The 21,871-nt window shown below is 42.0% G+C and overlaps 2 protein-coding genes and 1 pseudogene across 3 annotated transcripts in view; 2 read left to right on the forward strand and 1 right to left on the reverse strand.

Moving 5' to 3' along the window:
• SDHC (succinate dehydrogenase complex subunit C) overlaps nt 1-14,198 on the reverse strand; it is a 33,265-nt gene extending 19,067 nt beyond the window's left edge. Inside the window, exons 1-4 of one of the 2 annotated variants that reach the window (XM_054693529.1) lie at nt 14,141-14,176; nt 12,071-12,411; nt 9,082-9,138; nt 7,116-7,217 (exon numbers count right to left, since the gene is read on the reverse strand). In XM_054693529.1, coding sequence (XP_054549504.1) covers nt 7,116-7,183 — 68 coding nt within the window. In that variant the 5' untranslated portion in view covers nt 7,184-7,217; nt 9,082-9,138; nt 12,071-12,411; nt 14,141-14,176. Of the gene's footprint in view, nt 1-7,115; nt 7,218-9,081; nt 9,139-12,070; nt 12,412-14,140 lie in introns of both variants that reach the window. The other variant, XM_037506615.2, reaches the window with a different exon arrangement.
• Nucleotides 398-651, forward strand: LOC119240266 (40S ribosomal protein S29-like; annotated as a pseudogene).
• A 2,392-nt stretch (nt 14,199-16,590) lies between the features above and the next one.
• On the forward strand, nt 16,591-20,454 carry MPZ (myelin protein zero). The gene is made up of 6 exons (XM_037504452.1): nt 16,591-16,711; nt 18,823-18,989; nt 19,218-19,431; nt 19,659-19,794; nt 19,931-19,988; nt 20,086-20,454. Exons 1-6 carry the CDS (start codon nt 16,648-16,650, stop codon nt 20,182-20,184), a joined length of 738 nt encoding a protein of 245 aa, XP_037360349.1. The 5' UTR covers nt 16,591-16,647; the 3' UTR covers nt 20,185-20,454.
• Nucleotides 20,455-21,871: the final 1,417 nt, after the last annotated feature.

A 21,871-nucleotide genomic window follows, 5' to 3' on the forward strand; every position in this document is an offset into this window, starting at 1 on the left:
GCGCTTGAGAGGATGTGGAGAAATAGAAATCCTATCGCACTGTTGGTGAGAATGTAAACCAGTACAGTCACTTTGGAAAGTGATCTGGATTTACCTTAAAAAAACAAAAAATGGAAATAACATACGACCTAGCAATCTGGGAATAGATTCATCTTGGGCATCTAAAATGAAATCATCACCTCAAAAAAGTACATGCTCTACAATATTTACTGCAGCATTATTTACACTAACTAGGCCATGGAAATCACCTAAATGTACTGATAGAGAATTAGATCAAGAAGATGTGGTACAGCCACACAATGGAAAACTAGTGTGCAGAAATAAAGGAAGTGAGGCTTCAGTGGTTAAGGGATGGGTTAAGGGGGGACTTTTGCACTACTGCTTTCAAGAAAGCAAGATGGGTCACCAGCAGTTATACTAGAGCCATCAGACAAAATTTGGCTAGGTTTCTGCTCTTGCCACATCAGCTCAAACTAGCATGGCATGATCTGGAAATAAGGCTTCAATATGTGCCGCCAGTGTTAGTATCAGTTTGAGAAGGATATAGGTTTCATTAGATCAGACAAAGTGAATTTCCTTGAATTGGTCAGCCAAGACATCTATACCTTACTTACAGCAGGAACAATGTTAACTCTTTATATAGAAAATTAAAACTTAAAAAAAAAGAGGGGGGAGGAATCAAAGGGTATGTATAAGGAATGATATTAGGAAATAAACTAATTTTTTTAAAGGGAAGAATACTGTATGGTTCCACTCTATAGTCAAATAGAGCCAGAAAGTTGTTCACAATGTAATGTAAGTGAAAAGTTGCTGGCGGGGAGAGACAAGAGGAGAGGGTATGGGGGGAGAAAGGGATAAGATTTATTGTTTAATGAATACAGAGTTTTAGTTTGGGAAAACAAAGGATTCCAGAGATGATGGTTGCATAACAATGTAAGTATTGCTATTGTACTGTACACTTAAAAATGGTTAAAAATCTAGTGGAACATATAAGGTATATATACAGATGTTGATTTAAAAGGCTGCACACCTGAAACCTATGTAATATTACAAACCAATATTACTTCAATTTTTTAAAAAAGGTTAAAGTGGTAAATTTTCTTATATATATATTTATTGGCACGATTAAAAAAACTTAAAAAGAGAATGCAATTAAAAAATAAGTAAAAGTCTAAAATATTCTTTTTTTCCAACAAGATATACAACTGGCTAATAATCATATGAAACATACACAAAATCAATGAAAAGTTGTCAGAAAGAGTGGTCTTAGATCTACTTTAAATGGTCCAAGGTAGAACTAGAGCAACTAGATGGAAGACATGAGCTGTCATGCCTCCTTGGAAACAGTGCCATAGTCCCTGTTGTTTCTCTTTTTCCCACAAGCCTGTCTAGAATTTCATAAACTGAAATAGTGAACAGGGTAGTGAAAGACTCACCTCACCAACTTAGTACCATTTGTTATATGACCATTGGAAAAAAGGATAGATTCAGAGTAATTTGATTAGATTCAGAATAATTTGAGAAGTTCTTCATCATTATAACCCTCCCCCAAATCCTTTATTTTTAAATTTAAAAAAAGTTTTGCCATTGATTTAAAAGAATACTTGAACCCCTATGTTCATTCCAGCACTATAATAAAACCTGGAAACAATCCAAATGCCCAAAAATAGATGACTAGATCAAGAAAATGTGGTATATATAAACAATAGAATACTATTCAGCAATCAAAAAAGATAAACTCATGCCATTCGCAGCAACATGGATGGAGCTAGAAGGAATTCTGCTTAGTGAATTAAGTCAGAAGGAAAAAAAAATATCAGATGGTTTCACTTATAGCAGGAATATAGGGGAACCAAATAAGACATCAGGGGGAACAATTAATAACAATGCAAAACACAACAAAACAAGACAAAAACGAACAGACAATTATAAATCAGAGGCATCCTGCAGGGGAAAGGGAGGGAGAGGGATCAGAAGGAGGGAGGAAGAAGCACAGGGGACTGTGGTGATGGTTCACGGATGAATTAGTGGAGGAAATTCTATGGGGACCACACCTGAAGGGAAAAAAAGCAAACATTGTTTAAAAGGAACAATGATGTAAAATGTATATAAATAAATAAATTTTTAAAAAAGTTTTTCCATAAAGTAGCAAGGATTGAGATCTTTTAATTAGTCTCCTTCTATTTTAGTAGAAAGTCCAATTTCTGCAATCAGAATTATTTCTGGAATCTGGCTTAGAAAAAATCTGAAGGGTTCTGGTATTTGTGGAGGTGGTTAAAAAATGGCCAGTCTCCCTGGCAGGAAACCAACTGAAGAGGGGAGCAGAACTCAAGATGCTTTGCTGGGTTAGTTAGAAAGCAGTAGATCTACAGAGGCTTTCTTAGAAGAAATCAGCATAACAGCCATCAATTCTACTTCTAAGGAGGGGAGATATAAATCTATGTATGTAAACATACATATTCATATACATAAATGTGTATGTGTATGAATGTGCATGCATATGTATGTATCTTAGCTACATCTATTCAAAGGTCCTAGAAGCAAAGACAATGTGACATCCTGGTAGCAGTGAGCACATCTAACACTTAGTATCTTGATTTCCCAGGAACCATCTTGAAGAATTCCCATTGCTCAAGTCTTGATAAAATTTGGACATCGAAATCAATGAGTAACAAAGTGTAAACCTTTGGGTTAAAAAAAGAATATATATATTGACCTTTGTTCCCAGGTTCTGACACAGAGCTTCTAAAACCCTTATTATCTCCTGAGTAATGGGGGTGCTAGGAGCATCCTTTGTTCTAGTATTTGATCCTTGACCTTGGTTCCTGACACAGAACTCCTAAAGATATTGTAATTCCCTGGGTGGGTAAGTATTTTTTTCTTTTTCTTTTTTTTTTTTTTAAGATTTATTTATTTGTGCATACAAGAGCTGGGGTACAGGCCAGAGATGTGGGGGGTGAGAGGATTCACCAGCAACAGAGTGGGGAACAGAACAGGTGGACTGACTGAAGTACACTGCTGAGGGGAGCAGCAGGCAAGGCAGGAGAGGTATGCTGCGCCATGTGGGTTGCTCCCTGGCCTGCCGGGGATTGATCTTGTGCTACAGTGGCTGCAGATAGCTTCATAGGTTGTGCCTTAACCCCTTGTGCCACCAGGGAAGGCCCATGTGTCCTTTTTTCTAATGAGGTGGCTGGTAATGGGTTGCTGGATGGGAGCCAGTCACCAGAAAGACCAAGCCATGCTTAGAAACTTAGAACTTTTAGCCTCACCCCCTTTTCCCGGGAAAGGGAGAAGAGCAAGAGATTGAGTTAATAATTGTTCACGCCTACTTAATGAAATCTTCAGAAAAATCCCAAAAGTATGGGGTTCAGAGAGCTCCCAGGTTGGTGACTACATCCACATGTCAGGAGGATAGCATACCCCAACTTTGTAAGAACAGAGACTCCTGTGCCAGAACCCTTCCAGATACAAAGGTTCTCATTTTTTAGGTATCTTTTTCATCTGTACATTTGTAATATTCTTTATAATAAACTAGTAAATATAAGTAATTGCTTCCAAGTTCCATGAGCTGGTGTAGCAAATTACCAAACCTAAGGAAGGGGTCTTGGGAACACTTGATTTATAACTGGTCAGTCAGAAGTACTGGTGACAACTTGGGACATGCAACTGGCATTTGAAGTGGGGGACAGTCTTCTGGGACTAAGCCTCTAACTTGTGGGGTGTATGCTAACTCCAGGTAGCTGGTATAAGAACTGAATTGTAGGACACCCAGTTGGTGTCCAGAGGATGGAAAATTGTTTGGCATAGGGAAAACCCCTACACATCTGGTGTCAGAAACATTGAGAGTAGAGAGGAAAAAATGGTGTTTTTCCTTTAGTTGTTGTCATAGGGGAAGGTGAAATGAGTTTTTCCTTTCATTTCACCTTCCCCTATGACACCAACTAAAGGAGTTTGTACTGATAAGCAAGCTTTACTCTCCAGTAACATATGAACTAGAAGGTAGGATACAGTTAGAAAAACCACAATATGGACACCATCATAGTAATAACTGATAAAGACAAGTACCATCAATAGATACCGGTGGGTAAATTTGATGAGAGAATAAAGTTTCAAGTGCCTCCCCACAGAATACACATTAATTAACACAACATTTTTATTCATTAACTTTATAGTGCAGAAACCTAGCAAACACACCTTAACCAGTGATTTAAATTTGACATCATCTGTAATGAGATAAATGACCATCACATGCCAGCCCCCAAGAGGAGTCTCTGAGAAGCCATTACCTCAAGGGTATTTCTGATAGAAATGCATAAACCATATAAAAACAGCAGACAAACCCAAACTGAGGAACAGACTAAAAAGGTCAAGGTTATAAATGATAAGGAAAGGCTGAAAAAACTGTTCCATACTAACAGAATAGAAAATCCTGACATAAACCCACAGATTCATGGTCAACTAATCTTTGACAAAGGAGCAAAGAATAAACAATGGAGCAAAGGAAGTTTGTTCAATAAAGTGCTAGGAAAATTTGGTTGCTACATGCAAAAGAATGAAGCTTGACTACTACCTCACACCATGCACAAAAACCAACTCAAAATGGATTAAAGAACTAGACATAAGACCTGAAACCATAAAATATATAGAAGGAAATAGAGGCAAAACACTACATGACAATCACCTCAGCAACATCTTTAAAGACTCATCACCCAAAGCAGTGATAGCGAAGGCAAAGATAAACAGCTGGGACTACATCAAATTAAAGAGCTTCTGTACAGCAAAAGAGACAGTAACCAAAACAAAGAGACACCCCACCGACTGGAAGAAAATTTTTGCACACAACACTAATGATAAAGGGCTGATCACAAAAATCTACAAAGAGCTGAAGAGACTCAACAAAAACAAAGTAAATAATCCAGTCAAAAAATGAGCAGAGGGCCTCCCCGGTGGCGCAGCGGTTGAGCGCTGGGTTTCGAAGCTGTCCTCGGCCTCTTGCAGAGCCTGTTTGATCCCCAGCTGCTCCCCGGCCACCGGAGGAGGGTCCCACATGGCATGCAGACCTCTCCCCTCAGCAGTGTACTTCGGTCCTTCTGCCTGTTCTGCTCCCTGCTCTGACTATGGTGAATTCTCTCACCCTCCCGCGCTTCTGACTGTACCCAGTGATTGTATAAATAAATAAATAAATCTTTAAAATTAAAAAAAAAAAAAAAAAGGGCAGAAGAGCTAAAAAGGAACTTCTCCAAGGAGGAAATGCAAATGGCCAACAGGCATATGATAAAATGTTCAGCATCACTTGTAATCAGGAAAATGCAAATCAAAACTACAATGAGATATCTTACACCAGTGAGAAAGGAACATATTAAAAAAACTAGCTACAACAAATGTTGGCAAGGATGTGGAGAAAAAGGAACTCTCCTGCACTGCTGGTGGGAGTGCAAACTGGTCCAACCACTACGGAAAGCTGTGTGGAGATTCCTTAACCTGCTAAAGATGGAGCTTCCATATGACCCAGCAATTCCACTCCTAGGTATTTACCCAAATGACACAGAAACATTAATTCCAAAGGGTACCTGCATCCCTATGTTTATAGCAGCACTATTTACAATAGCTAAGCTTTGGAAACAACCCAAATGCCCAAAAATAGATGACTGGATCAAGAAGATGTGGTACATACTCAGCAATCAAAAAAGATAAACTCATGCAATTTGCAGCAACATGGATGGAGCTGGAAGGGATCATGCTCAGCAAAATAAGCCAGAAAGAAAAAGAAAAATACCGGATGGTCTCACTCATAGCAGGAATTTAGAAAACCTAAATAAGGGACCAGGAAAAAGACTAATTATAATAAAGTAAAAATCAAAATCAACAAGCAACTATAAGTCAAAGACACACTGGTGGAGGGAGGGAAAAGGAGGGATTAAGGTCAAAATAAGGGGGGTGGGAATTGTATGGGGAATACAACCAAGATGAAAATGCATACATTGTGCAAAAATGAAAAATGATGTAAAAAATATAATAAAATAAAAATAAAAATAAAAAACTGTTCCATACTAAAGGAGATGAAAGAGAAATAACCACCAAATGCCATATATGATCCTGAGCAGGATCTTGGACCTGTAATAGACATTAATAAGACAAATGGCAAAATTTAAATAGAATCTGAGGATTAGACAATAGTGGAACAAATGTTAATTTTCTCATTGTGATGGATGTACCATGGAAAGAGGACTTGAATTTAAGGAACACACAAATTCAAGTATGAAGGAACTATAAGCAGAATAATGACCTCTCCGAAAGATGTCCATGTCCTTATGCCCTAAATCTTTAAGTATTTTCTCTTCTATGGGAAAGGATGCTAAATAACTCACCTTACAATATGGAGATTATCCTGGATTATTCCAGTGTGCCTAATGTAATCACAAGGGTACTTAAAAGCAGAAGAGGCTGGCAGAAGAAGGGAGCAAGAAAAGAAACGTGACAATGAAGGCAGGATCAAAATGATGGGATAGGACAACTTTGACCCATCATTGCTGGTTATGAAGATGGAGCAAAATACGGCTACAAACCAAGGAGTTCAGAACAGTCTCTAGAAGCTGGGAAAGACCAGCAAACAGGTTCTCCCCTACAGCTTCCAAAGCAGAGGCAGATCTGCCAACACCTTAACTTTAGCCCAGAGACTTGTGTCAAACTTCTATAGGTTAATAAACACATTGTTTTAAGTCACAGCATTGTTTTAAGTCACAAAGTTTGTGGTAACTTGTTACAACAGTAACAGAAAAACTCACTTAGGAATAATGGAGCATTATTATCTCTGCAACCTGTTCTTAAACCATTATTAAGTTTGGAATACACATGAGAAGCAAATAGAACATTATTTCTACAACTTTTATGTAAATTGAAATTGTCACAAAATATTTTAATTAATGAGAAATACATTTTGACTTACCAAAATTTCCTAATTGGTAGTTTTGCAAGATAGACTACCCTTCTAAATTCAGAAGAGTTTTCAGTCATGTTCTCATAAAAAAACCTGAGAGAATTCTCAGATAAGGTATGGGGTCCATCTCCAGAACTTTCTCTCACTACTTCTAGATCTCCTGGCCCAGAGCCCTTACCTGTAGATAGTGATGTGGGGAGACAAAGGACGGTTTGAACTAGTGTTCTTATTCCAGAACCTCTCCATCTCTTCTTTCGCTGAGGTTCCCAAAGGAACAGTACTAAAAAAAAAAATCAGAAGGTTTAAAATTTTGAGTAAACTTAGTTTAAATTTTAACATAACAAAAAGTCTCTTTAAAAAGGTAAACTAGGCTGGATGAACCCACTGTAATAGGACATAGACTAGCCTTATCTTTATAGCAGTTTGACTCAGTATTAATAACCCCAATCTCCTAATGAGGTCCTATCAGAAGAAAACTCCTTTCTAATCCCCCTAAAACATAACCTGCAGTGGCAATTCACTTTCTTTCTTGTTGGACAGCAGGGCAAGTGCACTATTTCAAAACCATTCACATAAGTGAATAACCCTTTTCCCAGGCCACAGTGCTACCGCACAGTCTCTTCAAGACTCCCCTCGGGTTCTTAAATATCAAGAACTATTCAGCTCCTTTGAATAGTTTCTCATTTCCTTTGTCACTAGGCTAGGTTGAAACCAGTTGTTAAACAATTATATTCAACACTTTATTTATTTTGTATCAATATTGAGAAGACTGCATGTCCCTTTAGAAATTATCTCCCCATAGCTTACTTATTAATTACAAAATGAAAAATAGTAACTTCATAATGAGAAAAAAACCTAGCATACATTTCTTTTTTCAAATGATCAATGTGAAAATCATTGATAATAGAACACATGACATCCTCTGCTCCCTGATACCATGTATTAGTATTAATATTACTTATGTATTACTCATTCAAAAAATGCAAAACCTGAATTTAATCATTAGGAAATAAACCCAACTTGAGAGACATTCTACTGTCTAAGAGATAACAGTACATAATGTTAAATTTCCTGAGTTTGATAATTGTGTTGTACAGATGTATAGTATTATATAAAATAATGATCTTGTTTTAGAAGTATTTAGAAGTATAATGATATTTTAAACTTAATCTGGAAGAATTCAGAGAAAATAATAACAATAGATAAATATTAGGCTAAAACACTGAATTGTCAATATTAGACCAGGTTTGACCTACAAAAACAACCTCATATGGCACAGCCAAAACACAGAGCAATAAATAACGTAACAAAATGTTAACAATTGATGAATCTAGGTGAAAAGTATACAGAACTTCATTACAGTATTCCTCCAACTTTTCTAAAAGCATCAAATATTTCCAAAATTGAAGTTAAAGAGGCGGGGTGTGTGAGTGTGTGTGTGTGTGTAATTGTTGAAATCAATAGAGTAGTAATGACTATAGCAAGAAGAAATATATTTAAAGACTAAGTCCTGGGTGCTAACCCAAATTAAGGGTTAAAGAAAAAAAATTAAAAGGAGAAAGACTAAACAGAAAGAAGAGTAAACAGAATCAGACTAAACAGAAAGAAGAGAACCAAGGAAGGAATCCAGAATTGGAACAAATCAATGAAGTTAAAGCATAAAAAGTTAATAGGAAAATTAAGACTAAAAAAAATCTTTCTACTACAAGGTAAGAAAAATAATGACCATAATCAGTACATTTTCTTTCTTCTTTTTTTTTTTTTTAAAGATTTATTTTATTTATTTATTTATACAAGCACTGGGTATAGTCAGAAGCATGGGAGGGTGAGAGAATTCGCCAGAGCAGGGAGCAGAGCAGGCAGAAGGAGCGAAGTACACTGCTGAGGGGAGCAGCGGGTGGCAGGAGAGGTCTGTGCGCCACATGGGACCCTCCTCCGGTGGCCGGGGAGCAGCCAGGGATAGAACCAGCGCTGCCGCTGCGCCACCGGGGAGGCCCCCATAATCACTACATTTTCAATGACATGTCTACAACTGCCTGCTTTCATACATACCCCCCAAAATTGAAGTCAACAACCTACTGCTTTTCCCTGGGGGAAAAAAAAAAGTTAACTAATAGTAATCTTTTGCAGACTTTCAAACTTACTTTCTGATGCAGAGCTGAGGACTAAGATGGGCACGGAGGCAATGACGGCCAACATGTCTGCAAGGTAGGAGAATCAAGAGTTAATACATACTTAGAGGTCAACTTCAGTTATATGAACTTCTCTACTTTTGTGCTGTGTTAGACTTAGAAGGATAGATTGTAAACAATGACAGTATCAGTATCTCTGAGATTACTTACATAACGTGAGAATAATCAGAAATATTACCTACCAATGCGAAATATTTTTAACTGAACACAAATACAAGGTCGTTAGTTATATTCAACAGAGAATTACAGAAAGTGATTTTTTAATGCTAAACCTTAAAGATGATGGTTAAGACGGGTAAACCCAAAACCAAAATAAACTCTAGGTAACACCAAATATGTAGTTTAGCGACTGCAGACACCTGCTGCAAATGGATGAATAAAAAAGGCTGAAGAACAAGGGCTTGTGGAGGTGGGGTCTCAAATATTAAGCTGCTATTTTGGGAACTACCAGTGAATTCCAGACAACCTAGATGAACTTCAAGTCAAAGTCTCTTGTGTAACAGTAAAAAAACCTCATGGCTGCAAAGATTTACCACCCACATGAAAAGGTACTTGAAGAGGATATAGAATTCTCTACTGAAAATCAGCTATTTTTGAAATGTATACATCAGCACCAGAACTGCTTTTCAAGTCTCAGACTAAGCTGTTCCCAAGCATTCAATCTAAAGAGATTTAACTTATCCTGAGTTTACACCATATTATGAAAAACACAAGACCTATATAAACCCTTTATTCACTAGATACTCAATATATTAAATCTTGCCAAAAGTATGTAAGAAATGTATCAGAGTAAAGCTCTGGGACTAAAAAATTTTAACGCATTGATTCTACAAAAATTTACTGAGTATTCACTGTGTGCAAGACACTATGATTCCACAATCTTAAACTCATGATGTCTGTCACTGATGAGACACACACAACCATTTCAAGAACCACATGCTTTACACCAGAGTATGCTAGAAGGGCCCACTATTTGAAGGAAAATAGTCCAATCAATATTTCCCTCAGCTATTCCCTTTACAGCTTTGGGACCAAGAGGTGAATACAGACATTGTGTATCCAAGGCTCCCAGAAAGAAGTGGGAACAAATCTCTTTAAATCAATTGAAATAATTGTGACTCTGAAGTTGCAGGGCACACATTCCTCACACCAGGCTGGTCCAGTCACTCAGCTACCCAGCAAGAGTTTGCAGATGTGGGCTGGAATCTAAGGCGCTCTGTCTAGTGCTATTGTTTCCCAGACAAATACCAATGTAAACTTTCTACAAGGCCCTAATAGAAACTAGTTGCACAAATTCCATAACCTTATTTGAAATATGATAAAAGTAGACATCTATACTTGCCTTTCATGTGAAACCATGAACTTTGAAAGGTGTTTCTCTTTTTTTACCCAGGAATTATGCTTTACATGCTATAGCTAGAGTAATATTAACTTTGCCTTATTTTTAATAAGACAAAATTTCTAATTTCTAATAAGTGCTGTCCCCCTGCAAATACACTGAATGAAATGTAAGTCTTCCCCAAAAATGTGATCACTGCCCAAATCGTTTTTTGAAACCCCCCTACTGATTGGGGCAGCAAAAATAAAGTAGAAAGCAAATTGGACAAAATAAATAGCCAGAACAGAGTTCTAGATCTGCGTACCTTGTGTAACTTTATTGAGTCACTGAGTTTCAGCTTTTTCATTTATAAATGGGATTGATAATTCCTACCTTATTGGTTGTTGGGAGGATTACAAGATGTAGAAGAAAGCATTCTTTAAACTGCAATATTCCATATATTTCACTGCCCTCTCCAAGGTCTTTAGAATTGTTTCACATTCTTTTTAAAACACTCAATGGTGACAAAAAATATTCACCTGCTGAAAACAGATTTGGCTTTTGGGGGAAAAATGTTATTCAAAGCCAATTCTAGGGATTACATTGAATAGAACCATTTTTGGTTCAAATAAAAGTGTGACTATCATGAGTTTCTCTAGCATGAACACTAAACTTGATTTGATGGTATCCAAAAAAAGTTCATAAATGTCTGGGGTAATAACACTAAAATAGATGTATAATCTTGAAGGACATGATGAAGCATGATCACTTACATATGAAAATTTTGAATGTTACTGGCACCCAACTAACTCCCACACTGCAACCCAAGTCATTCTTGATTTCTTCTTTTCTCTCACCCCCAAGTATATGCAAGGTATCGCCCAATTCTACCAATACTATCTAGGAAACTTCAGTCCATATCCGCTTCTTTTCTCACTAGAACACTGTAATAGGAGCTCATGAAAAGATTTCCCTAGCACCAATCTTTTCCTTATCACTCAATATTACCAAAACTATTATTTTTCTGCCCAAGTTTTTAACAGTCCCCACTGCTCATACTATGAGATTTAATACTGTGGCCAAAAAAGTCCCTTCTCAACATGGCCTAATTCAACTCTCTGGACGTATTCTCCCACAAATTCCCCATCTACTCCCAACTACCACACTGTGACATTATGCTTAGATAGAGTAGGCCCTCTTACGACTGCATGCTTTTGCTCATACTGTTCTCTAACTGCGTCGTCCTTCATAACCTAAGGAACTCACTCTTCAGGGCCTCGCTGGTGGCCTAGCTAGGGCTAAGTCTCAGTGCTATTACTGCTACAGCCTGAGTTCAATCTCTGGCCAGGGAGCTAACCCACATAGGGCACAGCAGACCTCTCCTGTCTTGCCCGCTGCTCCCCTTAGCATTCACCCCCCGCACCTCTGGCCTACACTCATTCTTCTGTGCAAAATAAATAATGCTTTCTTTGGGGAAAAATCTCACTCTTCAACACCCAACAATTCTTACAGCAACCTCACTATTTCTTTAGCGTTACTTGCTACACTTGCCATGCTCCCATACCATGTGTTCATATCTTTACATCACCATTATGTTGCTTAATAATTAATCTATTTACTTACCTCCCCTGCTAGACTTTGAGCTCAAGGATAGGACTAGAATACTTGGCATCTATAGCACTTGTAACAATGTCTGACACATAAAAGATGCTCCAAAAAATGGTTTGTGAATAGTAGGCTTATTTTAAAAAGCAGTCTTATGAATTTACAGGTAAACCTTATTTTTAGAGGTGTCCAGGTTATTGACTCTTGATGACTTTGTGCTTAGGCAGCATGAACATTATTAGACAGAAGCCCAGCTGCTCTTAGAGTTCTCCATCTCCATCTTGCTTGTGACTATTATTCCTTCACTGAGTGCCAATGGAGTCTGTGTTACTCAGCTGGCTAGTCATCCGTCCCATGAACTGTTTGGGGAGTATACAAAATAAAGAGCACTATACAAAAGTCATGACAAACTATGTTCTAATAACTGATAACTTTGTTAGCCAAGAATTAAAAATGTCTACCAACATTCCTCTTAAGTGGGCCCAAGTTATTACTATTTCCATCCACAAATGAGGAAACCATGATCATGAAATCAATGACCTTGACTTGTTCAAAATAAATGGAATAAGTAACACTACTAGTACTAGAAACTAACTCCTAGAATTTCTTGGAAGGCATTTTCCTTTGAGAGTAAATCAACACATTATAAACCACAAATGGATTTAGACCTAGAACTTAAATCAGGGGAAAATTTTTTTTATTTATTTCTCCTCCTGAGGAAAAAAAAAACAAAAAACTTGTGAGAAACAAACACTGAGGTGACTTTTCCATGAGATCTTCAGATTATCATTAATGAAAAAGAAGTCTACTTCTTGGCATTGAGGCCTAGTGGGGACAATCAAAATAATTCTGCCTGGTCACATTTAATGATAGTCAGCTTCTAAACACTTATCCTCAAACTCTTAAAGTTAACTGTTTAGAGCCAATGTGATCATTTCATGCTAAATGTTAATTCCACCAAAAGCCCCTGACATCTACCAAAATACAGTAGAATCAAAGAATTCAAAAGCATCCAATTATGGTCAAACTCCTGGAATAAATGAGGCAAGCTTGCTCTCCTGCACACGTTAGGAAAAAAGATGGAAAAAAAAGGTACACCTGGAAATGAAAGGCAGGGAGAAAAATGAAGGGTTAAGATAACCCGTTCCTGGTCTCAATTCCAAAAGGAATTTTGTCACAGAGAAAAACTAAATAAAGTGTCTCTATTTTTATACTGAGTGAAGTGGAAAGAAAAATGAGAAGACATTTGGAGAAATCAGGGCCTGAAATCTCAACAGTATTAAAGCTAACTTTCCATAACAAATAGTTTCCAAAAATAGGGCTGGCAGGAAACTATGCTGGGATTTGTACCAAGACTGTCAAAGTCACTACAGTTAGAAAGGCTCTGAGTACAGAACAAGGCCTAGTCGGTGGTCAGTCCAGAAAGGAAGAAAATCTAGGATATTCTCTGAATAGTGACTGTAGAGAAAAAAATGGGTCACCCACTCCCCGTAAATAAAAAAATAAAACCTAAACTGAATTCCCTGGGCTGCTCTGGGCCAGCAGAGCGACCCCTGTGGCGCTACAGTTAATCGGGCTGAACAGGCAGGGGTCCCGGCTTCCTGCAGCCGCTGCCCGGAGGCCGTCAGGAACCGGGACAACGCCAGTTGCTGGCGTTTGCAGGATTTAGAAGCAATGGCAAAATACTGCAAGATCTCTCTCCCGAGACCCAACCCCTAGTAAGAATCTTGGAATTGAAGTACGCTGATCTCGAACTGAGAGCTATTTAATTTTCTAGGAGCCTGGCTTCGGGTCCGACCTCGAGAGCAATCTGGGAAAGCAGTATAGGGGTGAGAAAAATAAAAGGAACGGGGCCGCGCGACTCCGGCGTAGGGAGTAACAAAGTGATAACGGACCGTGACCCCAAAGCCCTGAGGCGACCCGGAGCGGCTGGGGAGGGGTCACAAGGACTCGGAGGCTTGCGGCCCCCGCACCCATGGGATCTCCCCTGCCCGGGCACAGGAGAAACGCCATCGGCGAGACATCAGAAGCAAGTCCAAGCCTTCCGAGGGCCGCGAGTACCGACTCCCAGCCCCAGACTAAAGTCACCTCAACAAGAGCGCAGCCATCTTGGGTTCCGGCCTGGACGGAAGTGATACAGACGCTCCGCCCTCTCTGCCCGGGAGGGGGCGGGGCGGATCCTGTCACGTGATGTAGCGGGGCCCTTTAAAAGGCTCCAGCCCCTCGGCTGCTGACGGATCAGCCCAAATGCTGGGATTGTGTGACCTCGGCGCGCTCCTCCCCCGGCCCCCTCGGCGCTCTTCCAGCAGGGGCTGCCAGGGTGTTGGCAGAGGTGCGGCAGACTCAGGCTCTGCGTCTGCGTCTCATAAGCACCCGGTTTTTCTCTACCGTTTCAGTTCACTGTCAGGCGAAACACCCTAGATTTTCTTCATGTTCTGAACTGTCCAATCTGTCAACTTGATTTGTTTCACACCCAACAGCTGACTTGCCCAAGGACTTCTCAGTCCAGTTTCACCCCTCCGTGGCAGACTAAACACGTCTTGGTGGGCCCGTCAAAACTTCCAGACAAAGGGTTCTTTGGGTTGCCTCAGGTTCCCAAAAGTGAGAAACATAATTTGAGATCCAAGTGGGGGAGTGTGAGAGTGGGCCGGGTGGGGGTAGGGGGCGCCTAATCAGTCCCAAGACCAGGCCTGCTCTGACTACCTCGCTTTATGCCCCCCATTCTTGCTTAAGCTACCACATGAGCTAGTCGCCCACCAGTCATAGACAAGGCTCCCTTGTTTTTTCTTTCAGAGCTGCGTGGGTGTCACCCACAGAAAAACCTGAGTTGGGGGTGGGGAGAACTCACTTTGATCCATATATGTATCTCAGGAACCCAAGCACAGTGATCAATTACAGAACATTTATGACTGAAAAGAGGAAAATAGAGCAAGTAAGAAAGAAACGGAAGAATTTTGCAAAAATTCTTGAGTCTTTGAGAGGGAGGAGGGTAAAGACGATGGCCCAGGGCAACTCCCATTCTGCAATCGAATGTATTCCGTTGCATTAATATTCAGATCTTATTTATATTTAGCACTTCTGCACTTTTCCTTTCAGGATTTAAATAGCACAAATTCACTTATTTATGCATCAAATAAAAATACTATTTTGCATTTCTATAATGCTTGACAAAGAAAGCACTTTCACAGACTTGTATTGGAGGAATAATAGAAGGTCTCCAATCCCATGATCTACCCAGTGGAAAAATCTGCAACATTGCTGACCCTGATTTTGAAGATCAGGCTCTAACACCAGTTCGACAATGGTTAATCAAAAAAGCAAGTTTCCTTTAGTGAACAAGGTAATAATTAGAAAGTTGTTATATTAAAATACAGTTCTCTACTATTGAACTTTTAGTCTTTGATCCTACATTAGCCATCTAGGACTTCACATTAGCAAATCAATGCATGCCTCTTTCACTAACTAAATAATTTCATTTAACATATGTGTATCAACTTTCTGTCAGTAAGTGAGAGAACTTTAGAGGATTTAAAGATACAGATTTGTAAGCTTAAAGCCTTAGTTGGATCAGTAAATAAGTAAATACAAGAAAGAAAGTAGCAACCCCTTGAAAGAGGTATAGGGGAAAGGAATGGGTAGATAAAAGCTGAAGAGGTGGGGATTAGGAATAAATATTGACTGCAAAATCCTGTAGACATTTCTTGATGATGATTTGACCTATGGAGTTTATGATGAACTCCCATATTTAACTTAACCCCACCTTTGTCTCCCCAAACCAGATTCTGAATTCCTCAAAGGAGGGACTTAATTTTTAATATCCTCTTCTATTATCCGCATACCCATACTTTACATGTAGCTGGCACACAATACAATTTTGTTGGATTGTTCTAAATTGAAATGGGCTTAAACTGCAGCATGAAGCAGGCATTGAGGAGCTCCTGACAATGAGGGAAAGTAGGGGGATCCTTCCCTGGGTATTTTCCAGTGGAGAAAAGCTATCTGGGAGGACTCACCAGGATGCAGGAAGAGGTGAAGAAAAATTTTTTAAAAAGACCCCAAGGGACCTGGTCATCTCAAGAGAACTGGAATGCATTCCACGGTGGTCAAAATATGAAGGGATATCCAAGTTCCCTGGGGAGACTTGTCTCTAGCTCCTAGGGCTTTGGGAAAGCCCCACTCAGGCAGGGAGACAAGAGAGGTATCCCTTGCTCTTAGGATTCAGGCCCTAGGATTCACACTCAGAGAAGTGTGTTTGTGTCCCTTTTCTGTCCCTCTTTCTCATTCCCTCCCCAACATTCCAGCCTAGGGCAGGGGGAGGCAAGCAGACACAAAGTCTTCTATGTCTGGGGTGGTATGTGTCCCCCCACCCCTCCACCCAGAAGACACAATGCCCCTTCTGCTTCCTGCACTCTGCCCCCCTCCCCACCACCTCTCAACTGCACATGCCAAGCAGCAATTGGTTACTGGCTCAGGACAGCCCCCTCAGACTGGGGCCCTGGGGGATTTTAAGCGGGTTCCAGGAACCCCCGCTCAGTTCCTTATCCCCCACTCTCCCAGTCCCACAGCTGCTTTGGGTCCTGGCCCCTGCCCCAGCTATGGCTCCTGGGGCTCCTTCATCCAGACCCAGCCCTATCCTGGCTGTGCTGCTCTTCTCTTTGGGTAAGTCTGGGAGACTGGGGCTTAGGCTATCTCTCAGCAACCTTCCCACTGCCTTTGCTGCATTTCTCACTGCAATCAAAGCAGGAAGATAAGATTATATTCAGAGAAAAAAATTGTTTGGAGGGAGGCATTAAAGGTATTCTGTGAACGGAGAAGGCAAAAGAGAGTGTTCACAGCTTTCCTGAGTAGACTAGACCCCAGTTGAAACCAGTAAAATACCCCCAGGACTATGCTGAGGGCCTGGAAGGAATCAAGTCGGATCAAGGTAAGGAATCTTTGGAGATTCTAGTCCCCATTCCTCCTCTAGTAGTGCAGGAGATACCTGACCTTAGTGTCCCCAATGAGAAAAGTCAGGTAATGGGTTCTAAGGAAGGAATCCAATGTTTATGGTCCCAATGCTTCACATCCTTTGTCTCTTGGTGCCTCAGTTTCTCTCTGTGGCACCATTATCTATTTCAGTGGGCAAATGGGGTATAAGGGAGATTCTATGAAATTCTAGGACCTTGTCTATGGAAAGCTCTCTCTCATCATAAGTTGACCAGCTCCTCCTTACCCCATGGTAGATATTAAGTGAACAAGAGCATGTCAAAGCAGGGTTATTTGTGTGGATCTTTCCTATCTCTGAACCTCCCTGTAGCCTCCTGCAATGGTTGAGCAGTAGGCAAATAGTGGTGGGGGACTGGTCAAAATGTTCAAGTTTCTCTGTGTTAGCTCCTTAAGACCTAAACCTACAAGCTAGACTCATCTGGGCGATAGTAGACTATTGTGGGAAAAAGTTAAGACGAGGGAGCTGGGGAATGGTATGGTAAGGGAAATGGTAAATCTTGGAGTATAAATGGGGAAATAGAGTTCTGTCTTGACATTGGTCCTACTCATAGAACCATTGAGCAGTGCTGCAGGGCAGTGGTGGAGAATAGAATAGGAGGGATAGAAGTGGGGTCCAGTGAATAACCTTCCTGATTACATTTGGGATTCCCAAGAAAGCTTTAAGGCTGAAGTGCCAGGAGGTGAGTCAATGATTTTGCACTGAGGTAGAGACCTGGGACTATGGAGTAGGGAAGGGTGAGTTTCATGAGGACCAAGGTTGGTCAGACAATGGGTCTTTGTTGTTCAATTGCCTCCTCACCATCCTGTAGAACAAAGGGGTCTACAGTGGCCCCCACCAGGACCAGCCCACACACATAGTCTCCCTGGAATGGCCTTTCATGTGTGGGTGAGTCTTGGGAGTGGCACCAGGCCAGAATGGCCAAAAGGAGAGTGAGGAGGGTCAAAGCACAGAGGGCTCACATGCAGAGTCCTCTAGGCTTGGGAATCTTGCTCTTTACAGCTTCCCTGAGAGAAGTATAAGGACCTTCCATTCCTGACCTCCCAGTCAAGAGTCAGCGGTCAGTCAATCAGGGACTCAGCAGGGAGAACAATTAGGCCAGGAAGGGAGACCTATATTCTTTCTTTTTTTTTCTGCAAGAAATTTGAAATACTACACAGCTGTAAAAAGTCAGATAGATTACTATGATTCAAATGGAAATCCCCACCAGATACATATATTCTTTCTTTTGTATGCAAAACACTAAAATATAATGCAATATATGTAGAAAGCTCAAAAAAACAAAAACTATTTCTTATAATAACTTGAATTTATTACATTAATATGAGATTGGATACATGAGAGAACGTTACACATTAAACTGATAACAATGCTTAATCTGGGAAGGAACAACAGAGACTTTAGTTTTATCACTGTTGCTTAAATAGTGTATAAGAATGCTATATGTATGATCTGTGTAATCTATAAAAATTTTTTAAAAATCTTTAAGCCTGTGCCTAAGGGATGGTTAGATACTGACCCAAAGGGAAGGTGTGACTGAATCCAACTTCTGGAAGTTCTCAAGAGAGGACTGTTACTGTTGCTTTCATTTCCTTTATCAGACAGAAGAACTTGAACAACAAAGCATTTTTTGTTCATTTTAGTCCAGAAAGATTCAGGCTTAGAATTGGTCATTTCCATCCCATATTTGCATTGAATTTTGACACAAGCCTTGCCTTCCCATTGCTCTCACTTTCTGTCTCTGCCTTGGGCTCATGTGTGCATCTGATCCCCCTCTCTGCTGCAGTGCTCTCCCCGGCCCAGGCCATCGTGGTTTACACGGATCGGGAAGTCCATGGTGCTGTGGGTTCCCGGGTGACCTTGCACTGCTCCTTCTGGTCCAGTGAGTGGGTCTCAGATGACATCTCCTTCACCTGGCGTTACCAGCCCGAAGGGGGCCGTGATGCTATCTCGGTGAGTACCTAGGGCAATCCTGGTACTTTTCAAGAACGAAAAGAGGAGGGGTTAAGGAGGGGAAATCCTTTATAAGCCATCACCTCAATTTTGGTAAGGTAAATGGCAATCTTTTTCTCCTGATAGGACTTTTCTAAACTGTCCCCCTCCCCAGCACCACCCTCTCCAATTCCAGACCCCTCACTCACTCCAAGCCTAGAGCTCCATGCTTCCCCTCATTCTTCACAGATCTTCCACTATGCCAAGGGACAGCCCTACATCGACGAGGTGGGAAGCTTCAAAGAGCGCATCCAGTGGGTAGGCGACCCTCGCTGGAAGGATGGCTCCATTATCATACACAACCTGGACTACAGTGACAACGGCACATTCACCTGTGATGTCAAAAATCCACCCGACATAGTGGGCAAGACCTCCCAGGTCACGCTCTATGTCTTTGAAAAAGGTGTGAGAGGAGATGGGGGCAGGGCCTGGGAGGCAGAACAGGGAGGGGACCAGGGAGAACTGAGAGACTGTGGGGAGAGGCAGGACGCTGGAGCCCTTCTGGCTCTGGGAAGGTGGGCAGGAGATACCTTGACTGGGAGCCCTGCAACCCCCAACTTTAGGGTGTGGTGGCTTGGGACCAAAGGTGCATGTTCCTGCTCATTCAGTGAAGATCTTTCCCTCTCCTAGTGCCCACGAGGTATGGGGTGGTGCTGGGAGCCGTGATCGGAGGTGTCTTGGGGCTGGTGCTGCTGCTGCTGCTGCTTTACTACCTGATCCGGTACTGCTGGCTGCGCAGGCAAGCGGCCCTGCAGAGGAGGCTTAGGTAAGGGCAAGCCTGACTCCCCTTCCATCGCTCCAGAGGCCACTCCCGCGGGCTGAGAGGGTTCAAGAGAAGGGGCACTGTGCCCACTGTGACAGGCGCTGGGGCACAGCCAAACCCAGCACCCCTTTCTCTGCAGCGCCATGGAGAAGGGGAAGTTGCACAAGTCTGCAAAGGACTCCAAACGTGGCCGGCAGGTGAGCCGGACTCAGACCCGCACAAGCTGAGGCGGGGGAGAGGGGCAGCCGGGCAGCGCTGACGGTGGGGTGGATGATGCGTGTCCTCTTGCCGCAGACACCAGTGCTGTATGCCATGCTGGACCACAGCAGAAGCACCAAAGCTGCCAGTGAGAAGAAGAAAGGGCTGGGGGATTCTCGCAAGGATAAGAAATAGCGGTTAGCGGGCCGGGCGGGGGGTCGGGAGTCCGCGGCGGAGTCCTCCAAGGGCTCTCGGGTGGTGGTCATCGAGATGGAGCTACGAAAGGATGAGCAGAGCTCGGAGCTCCGACCAGCTGTCAAGTCCCCCAGCAAAACCAGCCTCAAGAACGCCCTCAAGAACATGATAGGCCTGGACTCTGACAAGTGATCGCCGCCCCTCCCCTAGGCCCTACTAGAGCAGGGGGACCTAGGCCCCTCTTATCACCTGTCTAGGTGCTTTCCGCCCTAGCCCCCAGCCCTGCCCTGCCCACGCCTCCCTTTGAGATGTAAGTTTCATTCCAAAACTCAAACCCCTCCCACCTGCTATGCTCCCTCCCTCGCCCTCCCCTCCCCCCAGGCTTTCTGGAAGCCCAGGGCCGGATCCTACCCATCACTGGCCCCAAGGACTGTGTGTTTGGTGCCTGTCCCTCTGGCACTGAGAAGAAAGGGACCTTGATACCCCCTGCCACAACCCAGGTCACCCGGCTTTCCCATCTCCTGCTGCCACCCACCCTGTCCTCTGGCTTTTCCCACTTTTTCAATCCCTCCCCTCCATCAGGTCATCCAGCAACATTTTCTACCCTACCCCCCAACCACACCCCCCAACCCCTCCACGCCCCTACGCCCCACCCCCCACCCCCTTAGCTAACACCCTGGTCACCCAGAGCAGACTCTCCTTCAGGGTTTATTTAGGTTTGGTGGTTATTTTTTATTTTTAATCCACTCTATTTGTTTACCTGTGCCTTTGCTCTGCCCTCTCCCCATGACTGAGTACCAATGACGTCATGTGGTTTTTGCAATTCCCCCCACCCCAATTGAGTCCTTCTCAGACAGCCAGCTCAGGAAGAGGGGACCCTGATCCTCAAACCTCAGCTGCAGGATTGGTGCCCCCTCACCACTTCAGAGCACTGTCCTGAGACTCGAGGTCACAGGGAAGGAGAGAGGGAAAGAATGGGTCCTCACAAGACAGGGGGGTTGAGGAGGGGGCAGTGAGCCCTAAGAAATGACTTTTAAACAACCAAACAGGAAAAACAAATGAGAAAGAGGGGGAAGGGAAGAGGCTGCATTCCCAGCCACAGAGGATTCTTAGGATTTTTCTACATTCTGTATATTTCTTCTCAAACCCCCAAATATCCCTAAATGTTTAATAAACACTGACATTTCCAGAAGCTGCTGTCTCCAATTTCCTCATTCTCTTGGGAATAATCCCTGCCCTTTATCACATTCCTCACCCTCCCTGGATCCCCCTCCTCATCAACTAGTTTCAGTTGTTAAAAGTTTGGTTTTATGGTATAGGAACAGTGGAAAGAACTCTGAAACACACTCACAAGACAGATTCATACATTCAACAAATACCCAGTTGGCTTATACTACCAGGCTGTCAGGCTAAGCATTTATATAGGTAAAAACACACACTCCCCTCTTCATCCAGATCTGAATTCTTAAAATAGCTCAGCAACTGGCTAATCCTTTATAATTGTATGGTGTGACCTGTTACTTTACTAGTTAGCTGACTTTACTAGTTAGCTGATTTAGTTCCATGTTTGTAAACAACACAGATAATGGTACTAAATCCCCTGGCCCTGCTTAATTCCCAGGGTTGTTGTGAGAGTCAAATGAGGTCCTGTGTATGGAAAACTTTGTAATCTATATATTGATTTACA

This window comes from Talpa occidentalis, unplaced genomic scaffold (assembly GCF_014898055.3).
Source record: "Talpa occidentalis isolate TD23 unplaced genomic scaffold, MPIMG_talOcc4v2.1 talOcc4.12, whole genome shotgun sequence".
Lineage (NCBI taxonomy): Eukaryota > Metazoa > Chordata > Mammalia > Eulipotyphla > Talpidae > Talpa > Talpa occidentalis.

Bases quoted from the DNA above. Each gene is read 5' to 3' on its own strand.
- MPZ (XM_037504452.1), top strand. From the start codon at position 16,648: ATGGCTCCTGGGGCTCCTTCATCCAGACCCAGCCCTATCCTGGCTGTG. The intron at 19,432-19,658 runs GTGTGAGAGGAG...TCCCTCTCCTAG, and splicing joins GCTCTATGTCTTTGAAAAAG to TGCCCACGAGGTATGGGGTG. The intron at 19,795-19,930 runs GTAAGGGCAAGC...CTTTCTCTGCAG, and splicing joins GCCCTGCAGAGGAGGCTTAG to CGCCATGGAGAAGGGGAAGT.